Source organism: Apteryx rowi, unplaced genomic scaffold (genome assembly GCF_003343035.1).
Source record: "Apteryx rowi isolate R43461 unplaced genomic scaffold, aptRow1 scaffold_229, whole genome shotgun sequence".
NCBI lineage: Eukaryota > Metazoa > Chordata > Aves > Apterygiformes > Apterygidae > Apteryx > Apteryx rowi.
The window spans coordinates 1,276,200-1,295,016 of NW_020448630.1; the positions used below are offsets into that span (position 1 = coordinate 1,276,200).

The 18,817-nt window shown below is 39.4% G+C and overlaps 1 protein-coding gene across 7 annotated transcripts; it reads right to left on the reverse strand.

Annotated features, from left to right (window-relative positions):
• Positions 1–3,158: 3,158 nt before the first annotated feature.
• RPF2 (ribosome production factor 2 homolog) lies at positions 3,159–18,472 on the reverse strand. Of its 7 annotated transcripts, none has more exons than XR_003253438.1 (9): positions 18,448–18,471; positions 17,717–17,849; positions 17,176–17,213; positions 16,434–16,473; positions 13,296–13,377; positions 13,127–13,203; positions 7,032–7,134; positions 4,185–4,329; positions 3,159–3,821 (listed from the first exon to the last, which is right to left on the reverse strand). XR_003253438.1 is itself a non-coding variant. In XM_026065525.1 (9 exons), exons 2-8 carry the CDS (start codon positions 17,771–17,773, stop codon positions 7,028–7,030), a joined length of 501 nt encoding a protein of 166 aa, XP_025921310.1. In that variant the 5' UTR covers positions 17,774–17,849; positions 18,448–18,470; the 3' UTR covers positions 4,246–4,329. The 7 variants fall into 7 exon arrangements, 4 of the variants coding, with proteins under 4 accessions (XP_025921309.1, XP_025921310.1, XP_025921311.1 ...); XM_026065525.1 differs by lacking the exon at positions 3,159–3,821 and adding an exon at positions 11,588–11,687 and having other exon boundaries at positions 4,246–4,329; positions 7,028–7,134; positions 18,448–18,470; XM_026065526.1 differs by lacking the exons at positions 3,159–3,821; positions 4,185–4,329 and adding exons at positions 6,275–6,303; positions 11,588–11,687 and having other exon boundaries at positions 7,028–7,134; positions 18,448–18,470.
• Positions 18,473–18,817: the final 345 nt, after the last annotated feature.

Genomic DNA, 18,817 nt, shown 5'->3' on the forward strand with positions numbered 1-18,817 from the left:
ATATTCTACGTGTAATACACATGTTAACATGTATTATGTATAGCTAACATTTTCCACTTCCTTCTCTTTAATATTTAAAATGTCTCTGTAATACAATTCTGTTCTAGTTTCCTTATCCTGCCTATGTTTGATAACATCTGGAATAAACCATGGTCCTCTCAGCCTTTTTTCCTGTTATGTTCAAGTTTCCTCCCTTCAAACTCTTTTCTAACTCTCCCCAGCTGCAACCAGGTTAGTGGGGGAGGGAAACCCATGACAGTCAAACATAGAAAGTACTTAGTGAAAACAAACAAGGTTGCTAAGGAACAGTAAAGATAAACTCAAACCCACAAAATCCAGGAAATAGAAGGGATTTCATACGCTCCTCTTAAACACACGGCTCATTCCCCTCTGTGCTCACTCTGTCATTTTATGTTACCACAGAGCTAAGGCTGGGATTATCCTTGCCCAGGACTGATTCCCAAAAGCATGGGAATCGCAAGAAGCTGGTACATAGTGTTGTTCAGTAACATCTACCTGTCTCTCTTCCTACTTTTTTTAAATTGTACCGCACAAAAAGAGCCAAGTAAATTCATAGCACAGGTAAACTATAAATTCTCTGTATATCATTAATTATGTTACCTTTAATTATGGTAGCCTAGTTAACAGTAGCAATGAAGATGCCAGCAGCACAGGCTGCCAATATAAGCATACAAACTGAGGGTCCCTAGAGGGCACAGATCGTATACCCCCTGCCATTGCCATCATGCCGGCTAGACTAAGTGCAGGTTTGAGTACTGCTTTGTCACCGCCCCTCCATTTTACTGCACAGACACAGCCTCAGGAGTCACACTCTGCCTGCAGGGATTCTCCTCCTGGGACCAAACTCATTCCTAGGCTCAAGCCCCTAACGAAAGCTACCCCAGTGTGTTGGGAGGTGAGAGGAAGAAGGATAAAAGGAAAGGGCTGAACATGTCCATCATGCCTTGCCCACGCCACAGGGACCCTGCAGCCTGGCAGGCTCTGGGAGGAAGGGGTAATTCAGGCAACTTGAGCCCCTTTCATCAGCCACGCTTTGAGCGCAGCAGGTTCTGTTCCCCAGCTACCCTGCAGCACCTGACAAATTTCCTCACACTTTGAAAAACTGTGAGAAATAAGAGCATGCCACTAGAAAGGTGTTATATTTAGCTCCAGTATCTCCATTCACCTTGAGTTAAATCAGATACTCAAAATGTAGCAATCAGCTCTGATGCAGAGGTGCGGTTGTACATGCTGTACGATTTGAAATCGCATTAGCCACCACTCTTGTGGCTTAATCATTGCTTCACAGCAAGGTTGAAACTGCCCTGAAAGAAAAGTGGTGAGCTCAGTTGCTAATTTGGCTCTATCCTGTTTTCTCACATGGGATCAGAGCGGTTCATACCTTCCATGAGAACAAAGCAAGCACTTCCACTTACTTCCCACTTAAAGTTTGCACCAAAATGCCGCTGCTTTGATGAATACAAATAATTTATTAGAAACAGAGCAAATTCGAATCTTTACTAACAACATAACTTGAAAGTGATTAGTATGAAAAAGCACAGCCAACCCTATATCCAGGAGACTTTCCTCTTGCCTTGCATAGCTAATTTTTTTTTACTGGTAAAATATAGTCATGTGATGGACAATATACAAAGAATAAAAGGGTATTCACAAAAAACAGACATAGGTGTGGGACACCAGGCACCTCAGGGTCCACCTCTGGTCAGCAGAGACGAAAGAGCCTGCAAAGGGTGAGTTAGTGCACCTGGGTCCTCTGGTGAGTGATTTCCTGTGCTCAGGGGTCCTGCATGTCTCTCGAGCTGGGCAATATCCACAGGGGCAAGAGACTCAGTTGTGAGCCAGTGCAGCCCTCACCTGTCTGAGCTTCCTCTTCCTGCAAGGAGCAAACCAGCAGCAACACTGAATGAAATCAAAAGCAGAATGCAACAGCCTATCTCTGAGAATTATTATCAAATAATTAAGTCTCACTTTTTGCATGAAGATGTGACAGGATGTTGATTCAGATTATTTCCATGACAAACAGTTTTTAAACACCAAATTAAGCACCAAAACTAGCTTCCAAACCAGGAAGATTATTATTGACCAGAAGTTCTTAAAAGGCAATATGTCTTCTATTACCAAACGTAGCTTTCAGCCAAAAGTGTAGCAACTTGTATTTTGCAAAGATAYAGTGGGAAATGCAAATAGGTAACTTATGCAATTAGCAATTTCTCAAGCACTTGGTTATAGACTGGAGAAAAGGAACTAGAGACAGCAGTACAATTTATTTTGCATAATGATGCAAAATAAAAATATTTTTAGGTAATAATTTGAAGACATATATATGTCTTAACTATGTTTCCTCAAAAAGACCCTAAATCCTTGAAGCCCCTTGGTTGTCACACTGCTAATTTTATCAAACCAGCACAGCAAGAGCATCACGTGGCATTTACACAGCTACAATTACGACTCAGCTCTCACATAAGGAGAGCAAACCTGCCCAACAGCTTCCATTGGGGATGCAGTAGACAAGTAAAAACAACAAGCCACCTACGTGTTGAATACACTTTGAGAAAACCAACAAGAAAAGATGAAGTATTAAAAATGTATAAATTGTGTTCAGGATATACACTTTCATCATTAATTATGCTGCAAGCATAGAGTAATAGCTTCCAAAGAGACAAACAGAAGAAAAAAAGAGCTAGTTTTTTATGTTCCAAGATTTAGAACAACATACTGAACTCTGAAACTGTTTTCCCCTTTAGCTGAGTCTAACTGACTCTTTGCCAGCTCACTTAATCACATTGACTCTTGGGCATAAACTTAGGAGGGAGGCAGATCTCAAATCCAGGTAAGACTTGTACCTTTCATAGTTTTTTCACATTCTGTAAAAAGGAGCACGGTATACTTAGATTAGTAAAATGACTAAGTTACCTTTGCCCCTTCCATTCTAGGCACAAATCAAGCATTAAAGATTGAAATTCAAACCATAAAGGTTTCATTTATGCCCAAAGCAAACATCAGGTACTTTGCTACCATAGTGATGAACATAGTAAAAACACCTTAATCACTCCTGATTCTGCAAGAGTAAAGTAGGGCTTGGTGCAATAGTTGAAGACAGAGTCTGGCCTCTGACACAGGCACATATATTTTAAGAGTTCACACTTAAAGAAAATGTTTTATAGTTTATTGAGTATTGCAGTTGTGCAAAAACTGAAATACATAAACAATAAGTGAACCCCGAAGTCATGTTGCTTAAACTATGCATATACACTACTTTGGTCCTGGACAGAATTTTTAAGATGAGTTGATTGACCGAGGGTTTCCAACACAACAGCCATAAAGCTGTTTGGGAAATGAGTCACCTGCTTGACTAGCATATGTTTGCTAACACCAATAGAATAAATATTCAGCTTTGGAAAATCAAGTGAGTTGTATCACATCACTTCTTTTAATAACCAAGTTCCACTTTAAAGCTCAGTGTTCCTATATTCACTTTCAAATGACAAGTCATTAAAAAGAATTTTTTATAAAACTAAAGCCAGTTGCAGCTGAATCTTCCATGTCTGACATAGGTATATTACAGCATATATACTAAATTTGAAGGTATGAAGAGCTTTCAGAGCTGTTCCAGATGATCAAGCTGATTTTGTTTTCTTGGGACTAATCCCACCATCTTCTTCAACTGACTTCTCTGCTGGCCTCTTTTTTAACCCTTTCATTTTCCTCGTCTGTAGTTTACCAAGATCTTGCTTCTGCATGTGGATTCGACCATAAGCTGTACCAAAGACATCAYGAGAGATATTCTTTTTCTTCTTAGCCTGTAAGATAAGCACAACATTAGCATTCCTGAGGAGAAAGTGGCAGTAGCTCTCACTAGAGACCAGATATCTGGCCTCACCACCACCACATTCACCAGTAATTAAACTTCCAAATTAAGTGTCTAAAAGCAAGGCTGCATACATTGTTTCCAGCTTAGAGATTAAGACTTCTCCCATTCTTACATGTTTTCAGAGGAGTGTTTTTATGCCAGCAGATCACCACCACAGTGATGTGGCTTTAGAAATATCAGCTGACCTGTACAGAAGCAAACTTTGGTTGGTTATCATACAATAACTAATACTTCAGCTCTTGATCTTTTTACAGATCTATCTATGATGTAATATACACCCTAAGGTACCTACCTTCAGGGCTTTGGGTTGTTTTAAAGACAGCTTATAAAGGTCATCTGAAGCTAAGTGTGTTCTCCTCATAACCAGATCTAATGAAGGTCCCATCTCTTCCAGTTCAATTCTTGGTATTTTACAGCCAGATTTCTTCAGAAGCACTCTGGAAGAGAAAAGCAACCAAAATCAACATTGCCCTCTGTGATAAATCTATATCTGCCTTTCTAAAGGGCAAGTTCAATCCTGTAATTGAGAAGACAATCAAAAACAATCGCTACTGCTGATTATTGAGAATTAAATCTGTTCCATCACAATTTGAATGCACCCAAAATCCAACCCGGATAAGGTCACTTTTTTAATAAGATCAGTACTATCAGTACTACTATCGAAACTCAGCTCCAGTACTCTAAAAGCTGTATCATTCTGCAAATTCAGAATAGCCCTCTGTGTATTATAGCTTATAGCAAAATATCCAGAGCCCTAACCCAGAGGGTAGCTTTTTTTCTTTTTTAGTGTTTTTAGAATGAGACTGTATTAGGTAAGAGTCATTTTATTGTAAGAGAAATTATAAAGTAGCATGGAACACAAGCTATGAATGCTCACAGCCTGCTAAGGAAAAGCTGTGAGCCATTAGAGTGAACACCACTGATTGGTGATCAGAGATACTGCCTTGTCCTGTCTTTTCACAGAATCACAGAATCACAGAATCACTGAGGTTGGAAGGGACCTCTGGAGATCATCTAGTCCAACCCCCCTGCTCAGCAGGGTCACCTAGAGCACATTGCACAGGATTGCATCCAGGCGTGTTTTGAATATCTCCAGAGAAGGAGACTCCACCACCTCTCTGGGCAACCTGTTCCAGTGCTCTGTCACCCTCACAGTGAAAAAGTTTTTCCTCATGTTCAGATGGAAGTGTCTGTGTTTCAGTTTGTGCCCATTGCCTYGCATCCTGTCGCTGGGCACCACTGAAAAGAGTCTGGTCCCATCCYCTCGACACCCTCCCTTCAGATACTTGTACACATTGATAAGATCTCCTCTCAGCCTTCTCTTCTCCAAGCTAAACAGGCCMAGCTCTCTCAGYCTTTCCTCATAAGAGAGATGCTCCAGTCCCCTAATCATCTTTGTGGCCCTTCGCTGGACTTGCTCCAGTAGTGCCACATCCCTCTTGTACTGGGGAGCCCAGAACTGGACGCAGTACTCCAGATGTGGCCTCACCAGGGCTGAGTAGAGGGGGAGAATCACCTCCCTCSACCTGCTGGCAACACTCTTCCTGATGCACCCCAGGATACCATTGGCCTTCTTGGCCACAAGGGCACATTGCTGCCTCATGCTTAACTTGGTGTCCACCAGCACTCCCAGGTCCTTCTCCACAGAGCTGCTTTCCAGCAGGTCAACCCCCAACCTGTACTGGTGCAYGGGGTTATTCCTCCCCAGGTGCAGGACCCTGCACTTSCCTTTGTTGAACTTCATGAGGTTCCTCTCCGCCCACCTCTCCAGCCTGTCCARGTCTCTCTGAATGGCAGCACAGCCCTCTGGTGTATCAGCCACTCCTCCCAGTTTTGTATCGTCGGCAAACTTGCTGAGGGTGCACTCTATCCCTTCATGCAGGTCATTGATGAAGAAGTTGAACAAGACTGGACCCAGTACTGACCCCTGGGGGACACCGCTAGCTACAGGCCTCCAACTAGACTCTGTGCCACTGATCACAACTCTCTGAGCTCTGCCATTCAGCCAGTTCTCAATCCACCTCACTGTCCACTCATCTAACCCACACTTCCTGAGCTTGTCTATGAGGATGGTATGGGAGACAGTGTCGAAAGCCTTGCTGAAGTCTAGGTAGACAACATCCACTGCTCTCCCCTCATCTACCCAGCCAGTCATTCCATCATAGAAGGCTATCAGATTGGTTAGGCATGATTTCCCCTTGGTGAAGCCATGCTGACTACTCCTGATCACCTTCTTTTCCTCCACATGCGTGGAGATGGCTTCCAGGATGAGCTGTTGCATCACCTTTCCAGGGATGGAGGTGAGGCTGACTGGCCTGTAGTTCCCCGGGTCCTCCTTCTTGCCCTTTTTGAAGACTGGGGTGACATTGGCTTTCTTCCAGTCCTCGGGCACCTCTCCTGTCCTCCATGACCTTTCAAAGATGATGGAGAGTGGCTTAGCAATAATGTCTGCCAGCTCCCTCAGCACTCGTGGGTGCATTCCATCAGGGCCCATGGATTTGTGGGTGTCAAGTTTGCTTAAATGATCTCTAACCCACTCCTCCTCCACCAAGGGAAAGTCTTCCTCTCTCCAGACTTTCTCTCTTGCCTCCAGGGTCTGGGGTTCCTGAGGGCTGGCCTGAGCAGTAAAGACTGAAGCAAAGAAGGCATTCAGTAACTCTGCTTCAGTCTTTACTGCTCAGGCCAGCCCTCAGGAACCCCAGACCCTGGAGGCAAGTTTTTCCATTTGAATCTCTGGCTACAGCCCATTACCTGTTTTACTTTGACAAACAGCTGAGCAAGGAGTGTCCTAGAAACCAGTCTGAGCACAGACTAAGTTTACAAAGTGTAATACAGTACTCAGAATTCACCAAGTCAAATTCACAATGCCTTACTAATCTGAACATGTGAAAGAGCAGTCCTCCCAGCTAGGAAGAGAGCTCAACAAGGAAAGAGGCAGTAGACTTAGGGCTTAAAGTGTTTTCCTTCTGCTATATAAGTTATTCTGTGTTGTGCTCAAAAAACCTCTAAACACTACATGTTTTAAATGCAGCAAACTATTGCTCAAGGCAGTCCAATGACACAACCACAGGCTAAATTTCGGGAAAAAGCTGACAAGCATACAAAAAAAAGCAAACAAATAGGTAAAACACATACTCACTTATAGCTTCGCATATAAATTTTCCCATCTACAGCTGTGAAATGCAGAACATATTCTAAACCAGCCAGACGAATATTGGGCACATTAGGACCTCTGAAGAAATCTGAGAAAATATTTAAATAGAATAAATGCCAGGTTTCCTGACTGAAAATCAAATCAACAGATGACTGTAACAAATTGGCTTATTTTAATAATGGATCCACACCACTGTGGTGATGTGAACTCCTCATCTAGATAGATACGAAGTAAGGCTATAAATAGATTCAGCTTTTCTAGAGCATCCAATATGCTTAATAGGAACCTCACGCAATAGTCACTGCTTAAAACTGCAGCCCTGCCAAAACACAGGAGACAACCTCAACTTTACAGGTGTTAGTTGTCTTACTGAGTTCAAACAAATTCCTCTGGGGTGAAACCAAACAAATGTAGAAATCCTGACAGGAACAGGCCTTCCCAGCGATAATTTGGTAGCAGTATAAATGCTACCTAAGAACAAGTGCAAATATACTTTCAGAGTACTAACTTAGTTTTATTAAACTAATTGGGATAATGGCATTGCCTATTCTTCTAAATCTTCAGCTCTAATGTCAGAAAAAAATAAATGCATCTTATTTAGTGTTTAGGCCAAGTCATGCTTAGCTAAATATAGATTATTAGTAGAGAAAAACTGATAGTTCAGATAGCTATTTTAAGACAGCATTCAACAAACTCATACCTAAGATTCTTAATCAGAGCCAGATTTGGAAAAGCACAAAGAAGTTATCAAAACCAGTACACAATAAAAATTATATAAAATAAAAAAATATACCATATAACTCTGTTTTGACTACTCCTAGTCTTATCTATATTTTCTTTTACGGACTTGGGAGAAAAACAGTTTTGGTATAGCCTTTCTTTTATATCTCCCCCCATGGCCAAAGCAAGCATTTTTGTTCTTTGCATAAAGCAGCATTTCCATTACTGCAATTAGTATTTTCTCTATTTAATAAACAATACATGTCTATAAAGAAAGAAGCTTAAAATATTTGCTTAGTTTGCAGAGAGAATACTCTGGATTAACTATAAAATGAATGAATCACCTCTAGTCAGGTTCCTATATCAGGCTATGAAAAACACTGGGCAACCAGAGAGCTTGCAATACGCACAGCAATCTGTCCAACACAGGCAGAGGGTGGAGGAAGAATGCGACCTTGACTGAGGGAACAAGGTGTGCTAATAAACATGACAGGGCAACACTGAAATATTGGAGAACTGCTAACAGCCGTAAAACACATCATTCTCTTCCATTCTGTCCCATTTGCAGATTCCTCAGCTAGTAGTCTCTTCCTCTGCTACCTTTTTTTAAAAGGGTATCAGCACTGGAATGACATCCAAAAACAAAGTCTTACTGGCAGATATCAGCTGGAGTCTAGCCAAAAAATTTTCTAGGTCAATTAAATACTCTCACTCTTCCTCCCCTCCTGGGTTGAGCTTGTAGCTAAAGAAAAAGTTACAAATAAAATATTTTGTTCACTTCTTGCATAAATTTTCCCTCTGACTAGGTTCTCTGTGGGTACACAAGCTTACATTTACAGTGGTTTTACTGGCAACATCTCTCTTTGGTATTTTCCTGTGGCATCATACATCTTTTTACCCACAGGATGATCTCCTCCAGACAAACGCAGGTGGTCAGGAATTTCTGTTTCCTGGCAATGTTCAGCAGCTGCAGAAACCTCCCACTTCAGTGTACCCACAGAGCCTAATTTTTTTAATGTACTCTTAATTTACAACTCTTGCCGTGGTTGGACTAGAGACCTTGTTTTCTCCTGTCTTTCCATCCTAGTTCTTCCCTCCCCTTGTGTTTAACATGTTTCCAGGACTTCTAATTTAGTTTTTCCTGCAGAGAGCCTTTCTATTTCCAGACTGAATTCCTAAATTATTTTGGAACATGAGAACACTTCTTTTTGCATTAGTTCATATGCAAAGGCTGGTGACACCGTAGCCTGCGAAGCTGCAGTTACCACTAGAGGAGCTCAAACTGTTCCAGACTTCTTTCCCAACCATTCCCCTTCAGGGCTAGAAGGAACCCACAAATCTTTGAGACGTTCAAAAAATCTGTGCGAGGAAGGTAAGACGAAGAACAACCTGATGCTCAATATAGAAATTGTACAGGCATCCTTAAAGCCAATGTTTTAAAAAGTATATAAGCAAGCCAGGCAGCAGCTGGTCATTTTTAAGACAAAAGTAGGACCCAATAACAGAACTAGCAAGCAGGCAGCTTTGCAAGAGATGAAACATTTTATAAATATAAGCACAAGAAGTTATGAGAATTTCATGAACTGCATTTAAAGGACATATAACATAAATGGATTCCTAGACTACCACCTCACTAGGTAATGAAAACCAAATGAAGAGAAAGAACAGGATGTCTTTCAGGTCTCTAAAGAAAAATGCAGCTGCCGTTTACGTCTCCTAAACAACTTGTTGCACCTCACAATATAAGTGGACTAAAGGGTTTGGTTGCCATGAAGATGCTCATTCACTCTTGTCCTCCATCCCTTGCCTTTAATTCTACAAGGAAACTGCTGTAGGATGATATTCCAAACACACATAAACCCTTTTGATAGTACAAAAGCAAATGAAAGCTTGGTTGTTCAGCAGTATAGTCAAGGTAATGCTGCTGTGGCAGCAAGAAGCTGTTAGGTACCTAATGTTCCCTCCGGAACCTCAACAGTACTGCTACAGTAACAAAGTATTTACTGCTGTTACAAAGACATTTTTCTAACTTTCTAAGCAATAGAGTGGCAGCTTAAAAGCACTATCTTTTGCAGGAACAGAAAGAATCAATTCTTCCATATCAGTTAAGAGCAATTTTGAAGCAGGTCAAATTATTACCTGAATTATTTTAACTGGTTGCTGGTATCTTCGAGCCTTTACACTCCTTAACCTTTTCTTTTGTCTATTGTTTTGCATCTAGGTATTTCATAGAAATCAACAGAACATTAAGACCTGGAGTACTTGGAGTACATTCAACAAGAAAAATTGGATGTTTGAGTACGTCTGACTGCAGACATTCATTAAAGGCAAATTAATAGGAGGAGAGAGGACAGATGAACAACAGAAACAGAACAGGAAAGACCAATTAGTCATTTGGCAACTATCTAATGATGCCCTATCCTCCATTTAAGGTATCAAGCTGTTTCTGGGGTAACCTCAACTGTATGAGCACACCTGGATGCCAATCACCAAAAGTGTGTGGACATCTTAACAGATACACTTTAGAAAATAATGCACGTGCTTTCTGCAATGTAAATATTCATTTACATTGACACAAACATGCAGTATTAAAACTCATGTATCTTCACATTCAATATTCGCCACCTCCAAAGATCTATAAGCAGAGTTATTAGCCTTTTATCTATACTAAGAACTAATCAGATGTATTAAAAGGATGCAAATTTTCTCCCCTCCTTCTTCCTTTTCAGTTTCATTCCAGATGAATCAACATGCTCTAGAGAATTTTAACAGTGAGGAAAATCTCATTTCTAAGGCGTGTTTCTCAAGCAATCTCTATCTGTTTGCCTAGAAAGGAGAGCCCCACCAATATTTATTTTATATGAAAGGGAGATCTAACAAAGCTGTAAGATTCTGAACTGGTGCAACCCCAGAGGGGAGCTGAAGAAAAAAGCCTGTTCTTATTGTGCAGCTTCACTATTTTATTAGAGCTTAAAAAAAAAAAAAAAAAAGGAATCTAGTTTCAGGAAACCTATTAAAAAGCAAAAAAACACGACCCAACTTCTAAATCHAGTTTTACTGAGCAAGGCACATTTTTGCAAGTATCAGGAGATACTGTATCATACAACCTCTAAGTTCCCCCGAATTATCCTAAAAAAAATGTATAATCTTTTTTTAGTTCCCCAGAATTCAATGATAAACCCCACAACATGCTTTATCTTCCTTGAGACAGGAAAAAGCTTTATGCCATTTTGTTTACACAGCTCTGAGCCTGCCTTGAAGTTTTGACACAGCTATAATCTAGCTAATTTTTATTGCACATGCTCATTCCAAATACTCAAATCAAAGGTGCATTTGTTAGAAACGGTCAAATTTCTAACAGAAAACACTTTCATTATGAAAACACAGGCTCAATTATACTGATTTGACTTTTTTCTGAAAGCAAAAACATCCACTTTCTTAACTTAATCCACTTAATTCAAAGTTAGATACTTCAAAACTATTATTTGGTTAGAAAATTGATGATCCACTGCAAGTACAAAGTAAAGATTTTTGACAATGTCCGAATTTTCCCCACAACCAAAATTATGAATTTCGGTGAGCACAAAGTTTCAACTTCAGACTCTTTTAGGCCATTTTTCCCCTCTATCCTTTTAAGTATCAGTCATGATGATTAGTTCACTTTGACTTCACGTGACATGAAATTTACAAATGCCACTTCTTCCATGTTTTCTTTCAGTACTGAACATGAGCAACCATTTATTGACAAACCAACATTTCCTAACAGATCCTATGGCTACAGCTTTATGCAATCCCACTGCTCAATCAATCAAAATACTGACCAATAAGAAGGCTTTTCAGTCTTCTGTATTCTTCATTTAAATCAAATGTGTCACCAGCAAATATCAACATAGGTTTTGTTCCTTCAGGACATTTACTGTTCTATGGGATAAGAATTTTAAAACAAAACAAAAATTCAGACCACATTAGGGAGCATATTATTGACTTAATGGCTATCTATTCAACATTCAATGCAGAATTGTTGTGATTTATGATCAATATGGACAGACATATATAGACTCTTCTTAATTTTTTTTAATCTAAATTTTTTAATTTGGAAGGATTTTGTTTGTTAGACTCTCTACTGTAAAATACTGGAGATAACACCTTGCAGTGAAAATAAAAGTGAATTTGACTGCAACTACTAACAAGAAAACTACAGTCGGAGGTAAACAAGTTTGCTGTACTTCTGACCAAAGAGTACATGGGGAGGACTAAGATGACAGTTTAGTCAATCACCTAATCATAATTTTGGTACCAACAAATACAATTACTTGACTACAGTTTCCATGCTACAAACAGAATTATGAAGATACATACTACAATCTGACTTCAAGGGGAAGGTTCACCTTTAAAAAAGGTAATTTCTTCACTATCCTCCTAGACTGTGCCTTCAATTTACAGGCTGTGCTGAAAATGAGGACCATACTTATTTTTGCAGTGTATGAACTGCTTGGTACAAAAATAYGCACACATGAAATAGGGTTATTTCGGCTAAACTAAAACATAACATGGCCATAATAAAATAAATTTTCTCTGGGTTTAAATAATCAAGATGTTAGCCCTCAGTCTGAATCAAATATAGTTCCCTGGAAACTGGCATTTGTGTAGTACTGAAGGCTACAGAAAGTTTCAGAATCGTCTCACAACTTTATAAATCACCGTCAGAGTGACTCTTGCTGGTTACAGTTTGGAAACACTTTACCCTGGCACAAGCACTGCTTGCTGAAAGAAACAATCCTGTTGTCATGTTAATCCATCTTGGAACCAGCAAATATGGTTACGTGGTGAAGGAGAGAACTGATCAGGCTGGAAAACAACCTCTCCCCTCACCACTGGGTTGTTTTCTACCAAATCAATTCTCCACAACATTTTGCTGTATAACTGCACAAACCTTTTGGTCAGGACATGGCTACAACAGAGGTGCCTCTTTTGGTGACTGCATCACCTTCTGTTTTTTTAATAGAACTTCAATTTTAAAAGCAAAGTCAGTTTATATAGGAACTTTAGGAACCTCCCAAGGGCAGAATCTGACTGARGAGCTTCATAAATATAATTCAGTAAAAAAATATATTAGGAATAAACCGAATCTAGAAAAAGAATTTGTAAAGAATTAGTAAGCATACAACAATGCTCAAAACCAAAAAACAAACAAACAAAAAGCACAAAAATAACATTAACGTACACAAATTTAATAATCCTCAAACACTACATGAAACATTTTTAAAAGACCCTGTTATTGCTTTAAAGCACAAAAAATGCCAATGCACCAAAAAAACTACCAGTAGATGTCACCGAAATGCTTGTGCTGCTTCCCTTACCTTGACATCTTTCAGAGATACAAACTTCTCAATGCCTAGCTCAATCATATCTAAGACATGATAATCAAACATGCGACCTGTGAAGAAAAAAAAAGAAAATTCAGCCATTTAAATCTTTACTGAAAGCTAGACCTTTCATCCAATTACAAACTCAAGTGAGGCATGTTACCTATTATCAAATTATTAGGTCGCTTCTTGTTATGAGATCCGAACAGGAACAATGAACAATCCGATTTCTTGGAAAAAAATTCCTATCAATGGGGAAAGGAAAAAACTCATGAGTTCCAGTTTGCAAGCATTTAAAATATTTGGTGAAGGTGTATGTCACAAGCATACGAGTTTAGGAGCTCTTGATGGGAAGGGCAACTGCACTTACCAGAAAAGTTTTGAGCATCTCCAGGTCCCCATATACTAAAATTGACTACTGGATCCAAGTTTCAAATAATAATTCATTTCCTTTTTTATTTCCTAATGCTCTTACAGACCAAGCCAGGCAATTTTTTCCTGCCATTTTGTCTGTAACACCCTTTTTCATAATTCCTCATTATTTGTTTTTACATAAGGAGAAGTGGTTGAAGGTGGCTTACCTGAAGAGTACTGTAGTAAGTATTTAAGTTTGTAATGTCTCATTTGAGTTACTTAGCTAAGCTTCATGCAGTATTATAGCCTTGCCTAACAGCTTCTTAGCAATCAGTTAATTCCTTCAAAGGGAAGCCTAGGTACCTCTGCAAATTTCTAACATTCTCTCACTAGGGCATGAGAGTTCTGTTAGGGAGAACTTTCATGTCAATTTATTACTTGATTAAGATGGTGCTGAAAATCAACCTGTTAGAACCTGTTAGAGCGGTGCATCAAGAGCCAGTGTTACAGCAATTCTTTCTGAGAACGTTCAACTCCAAAGCCTTCGTAGGCACTGCTGCTTCTCAAGACAGTCCCCCTGTACATTAACAGTGGTTCCTAGGTACATCTGCACACACATGATTTATCCAGTACTTCCCAGAAGCACCAGAGTTTCTGTACCTGCATTTAGCAGCTGCAAAGCAGAGAAAAAGTCACAGGATCTCCTCCCACCCCAGGCCCCTGGGAACACCAGCAGCTGAGAGGCCATTGTTCAGGAGAACAATTTGTCTAGCCTGCAGCTCTTCCCTTTTGGGACTTCAGGAAACATTACCACTGGGAGCAATCCCAGGCTGGATGAATTGCACGTACAAAACAGTTCATCAGCGAGCTTTGCCACTGGGTCACTGAAAAATACTGACTCTAGACAGATCAAGAACACACCCAGAGGCCCCATGGAAGCACTCGCTCATACAGCTCTGTTAATCACTGCACTTTGATATCTGTAAATTCTGTAACAGCTGTATGATTTTTAATTGAAAGGTTGCAACAAACTCAAATGCCTCAAATGTATCCCACATATACTGCAACACCATATACACTGCAATACTGCCTCTATTCAACATGCCTGTAACCAAGAAAAAAGAAAAGCAGACTGATTTGACTTTCCATGCATTTCTAGTCTCCAATTATTTTTTGACACAGTTCTGAATGATCCATTCCATTTTATTGCCTTGGATTGTTTTCTGGTTATGAGAATTAAAGTTCTCTGCAGGACTCCTTTCAAAACATCAGAACAATTTTAGGTGCCATGTTTTTCCAGAAATTATCAAAAGTTCACATCAGCGGTCATCTGACGATCAACTGGTTCCTATACGACTATGAGAATAAGTCATTCAACCATGTGATTGTAAGGGGTTTAGTTTCACCAGAAAACACTGCAAATCTTGCCTTGCCGCCCACACTAATTTTCCATTCCAACACAATGTTCTATAGGATGGTTACCTTACTGTGCTTCACGGCGAGAACAGGACAGAAACATGTGCTGCAACACCTCAGCATCAATATCTGATGCAGATTAAGTATCCTTATATATCAGTGCACCTATGCTTCACCTACGATTCTTTTCTGTTCCTAGCACATTAAAAATGCTTTAACTCCACTGACCAATACAACTCCAGTAATTCTTTGGCACTTGCTGTCGGCTGCCTTCACTTTTTAAGAAAATTTGTCTCATTAAGGATCATTAGCTATCTCTCCCCTCCTCCTCCTTATTATTTACAGAGAAATTTTTAGACATGTTTTCCCTCTATTTTCTCAATAGTTTTAAGACAGAAAAGTGCATTTTTGCCTAGTGCGTATGTGATTTTTTTTGCATACACAGATTTATAACAACCTACTACAATACTCCAAAATTTCCAACTTCAGTGTGCATTTTCAGTAAGTTATTTCAACTAGTGCCTCACACTTTGGAAAGCTGATTCTTATTTTCCATGTGCAAATCAGCAGTGGCACACAGCAAACATTACCAAATCATGATTAGCGGAAACCAAACAGCTTATTCTGGGATAACTCAGTTTTCTTTGTTGCAAAATCACAACTGTACATTACCATCTCTTTTCTCCTGTTTTGCTGAAGGAAATACATATACTACATTTATGACYTAAAGAACATATTCCACTAGCTAAAGTAATGCTTTGATTAAATTGAGATGTTGTACTCTTGGGATTAGCCCCTCTATTTTTTGCCTTCCTGCTCATAAATAAACTTGACCTTAAAGTACAGGATCAAGACCAAATCCAGACAGAGGCATATCACTAAATGGATGTTCAAAAGAAAAACCCTCCAGGCCTCTGAAGAGCCACTTTTCCGACCTCACTGCAGGCCAAATATACGTATTTAACTGAAATTGTTCATTTTTCTGACAGTTCTTGTCTGAATGTTGGAATAGAACTCACAGCTACGATCTCATACTTGCACTGCTGATGCCTGTGTTTGTATGTGGCACTCTGCTGTGCTTTTCTTCCTCTATTCAAATATGATCAAGAGTCACAGAAAGCAATGACCCCTTCATTTAACTACTTTAACCTATGAACTCAGCAAACTGAAAAGGAGCTGTTCATAAGCTATGGCACTTTAAAGAACTGTTAGAAAATCAAAATAAAATCCTTTACTCTTCCTTTCATATCAAGCACTGTTACTTGTAACAGTGTTACACAATCCTAAATCTGTCAGTTTACAGAAACATGCATTTAAGGTAAGGAGAAAGTCATAACAACATGAGGATTCTGTCTTGCAGTCACTGGAAAAAAAATGCCAACTGACACCTACCTTCAGCTTATCCAGATTTCCTATAAACTTTATTTCTCAGCTAATTCCTCACAGAATAATGAAAAATTATCCTCCAATCAAGTTCTTCATGACTTTATAGCTGCAAAATCTCATAGGAGACCATTTGGCTTATACTTACCAATGATGTTTGATCCTCAAAAGGTCTGGTAATATTTTTCCTGAGAGGCAAAAAAAGAAGGAACAAAAACCCAGATAAGAATGCATTTTCTTCTCTTGTGACTTCCAGTTCTCTAATAACAAGATTCTGCATTCTGCTGGAAATTCCAGCATTAGAAGTTCAATTTCAGTTCAAACTGTAATCCATATTAATTCTGCCAGGTTTTCCTTAGTGCTGCCTTTGCCATTTTTAAGTGCTTTCCTTCAAGTTTCCTGTTTCCTGTGGCCTGACTTTCAAAACAACTGTTAGTGACACGTTAGGAACGTGCCTTTGCTTGTTCATCCAAAACACATTTAATTTAGATATTACAACTAGTGTTTGTGCATACTGGGCTCCCACTCCAAGCAAGACCTAGTTATCATTATAATCTGTAACTTGAATTTATAAGAATTGGGAAGAATAACTCCATCCTACTTAGTTGACACAGAATTTCACTAGCTGTTTGCACAGATCAGAATCAGGGAAGATGACTGTTCGAGTTTGCTGAATTCTGCTCTATAGCACTTGACAAAGAACTGGGCTCAATGTCAACACTGATCACTTGCAGCTTGTTCCAAACTACTGAAATTTAGGATGAATCTCAGTCACCTTCTGCAGCCCTTTCCATTTTTCAATGGTGCTAGCTTGCATCACTAATCCTGCTTTGAAACTACTGAATGCCATTTGTCAGAAGACTCAAAAATGTCAAAATGGGACCACTTACTTTTTATACAGTACAGCAAAAGGTTTCTTCACAGCATACTGCAAAATACACAACCAAAGTTAAACATGTATTATCTCTCATACATCTAAATGTACAGTACTGCCTTTTCTAAAACTCTATAATTTAGAAGATCACTTTAAATAAAATAATTGTTTGCGCAATCTAGACTAGAAAAGTCAGCTCAAAAGACCTGCTCACAATAAAACGCTCCAAGACTATAACACTAATTTGGTTCTCAGTTAATTGCAAAAGGACTTATTTCTAGAAACTAAGAACTGATTAAGTAACTAAAAACCAACTAAAATCAAAGCCATGTAAAAGAATCCTCCTACTTCTAGGGACATGAGGAAAAATAGGGAGTAAACAACCACCTGATTTTCAATCAGCATAGGATGGGAAGAAAACAACAAAGCAAGGAGAGAAAATAGGGTAGGAACAGCTGCAGTATTTTCAGTTATGGTGTTAGGAGACAGGATGTAGACATTGGATTGGCAAGCCTAAGTTTTGGGAGAGGCTGCATACATATATCCAACAAACTTACAATGTCTTTAAGCACTTCAGTCACTGTTAAGTTTGCATTTCCTCCTTTTATAAGCATAGCATTTTTCGTATTTTCTGTGAGTTTGGGTTCTCTCTTTTCAAGAAACCTTTTTGCTCTCTTAGTTTTAGGCTTTCTGTAATGATAAATGAACAGTCAAAAACTAGTATTAGTAACAGCATCTGACACTGCACAAAACAATAAAACAAAGGTCTGAACAAACCGTGTTTAAGTAACATGACTCTGATTCAAACTAATCCCAATCTGCAGAATTACAACTAGTGTTAAAAGTCCTTTCTGAGATTAGCGTGTTTTACTAACACACCTCTTCCACTCCTTCCCTCCAAACTAGCAAAGGTGGTTTTACAGTCCTGGCCTTTTTGGTTTCTGCCAATTTAGATTTTAAGGTGTAGCATATTTCCACAGACTACTGAAAGGCTGAAAGCTTTCTTTCGCACCAGCCCCTTCCCCAAGTCAGAGGCTGACACACGAGAACAAAATGAAGCTCCTTGAAGACCATCAGTGGYATCCAAAAGAAAAGCGGCAAAAGTGTTTAGGCCTGGCATATCTGTTGACACAAACCAGACACAAGCACCATGTATTATTCTAGGTGATGTACACCAGGCAGTATAAAGCCTGCTATAACCACTTTTCCTGTAATCTCAGGCTATAATAAAGAAAAGAAAGAAAGAAAGAAAAAGATTTAAGCGTAGCAGCATTTAGCATGGGCATACAAATATAATACAAATTAGTAACCACATGGCTTTAGAATCACATGTTTCTTCACTGGATAAACGCAAAGCTTTTCACATCTTCTGCATGAAGCACATAGTTATGTTTTTCTTTCTTTTTCTTTTTTAAACACAGGTACTTCAAACTACAAGTGAAAAAGAGCAAGTTCTTCCAGGTGAACAGAAATATGTATAACTCACTACCAAGGAAAGCAATCACCACAGTCCCTTTAAGTGACCAAGTAGGTAAGTGAGTAAGCCTTGCCACTAAAACAGATGAGGGGCGTTTGGTTCTCCTCCTTCCTGCACGTCTTCCCCATGCCTTTTCTCTCTGACAACCCCCCTTGCTTCGTCGTCCCCCCCCCCCCCCCCC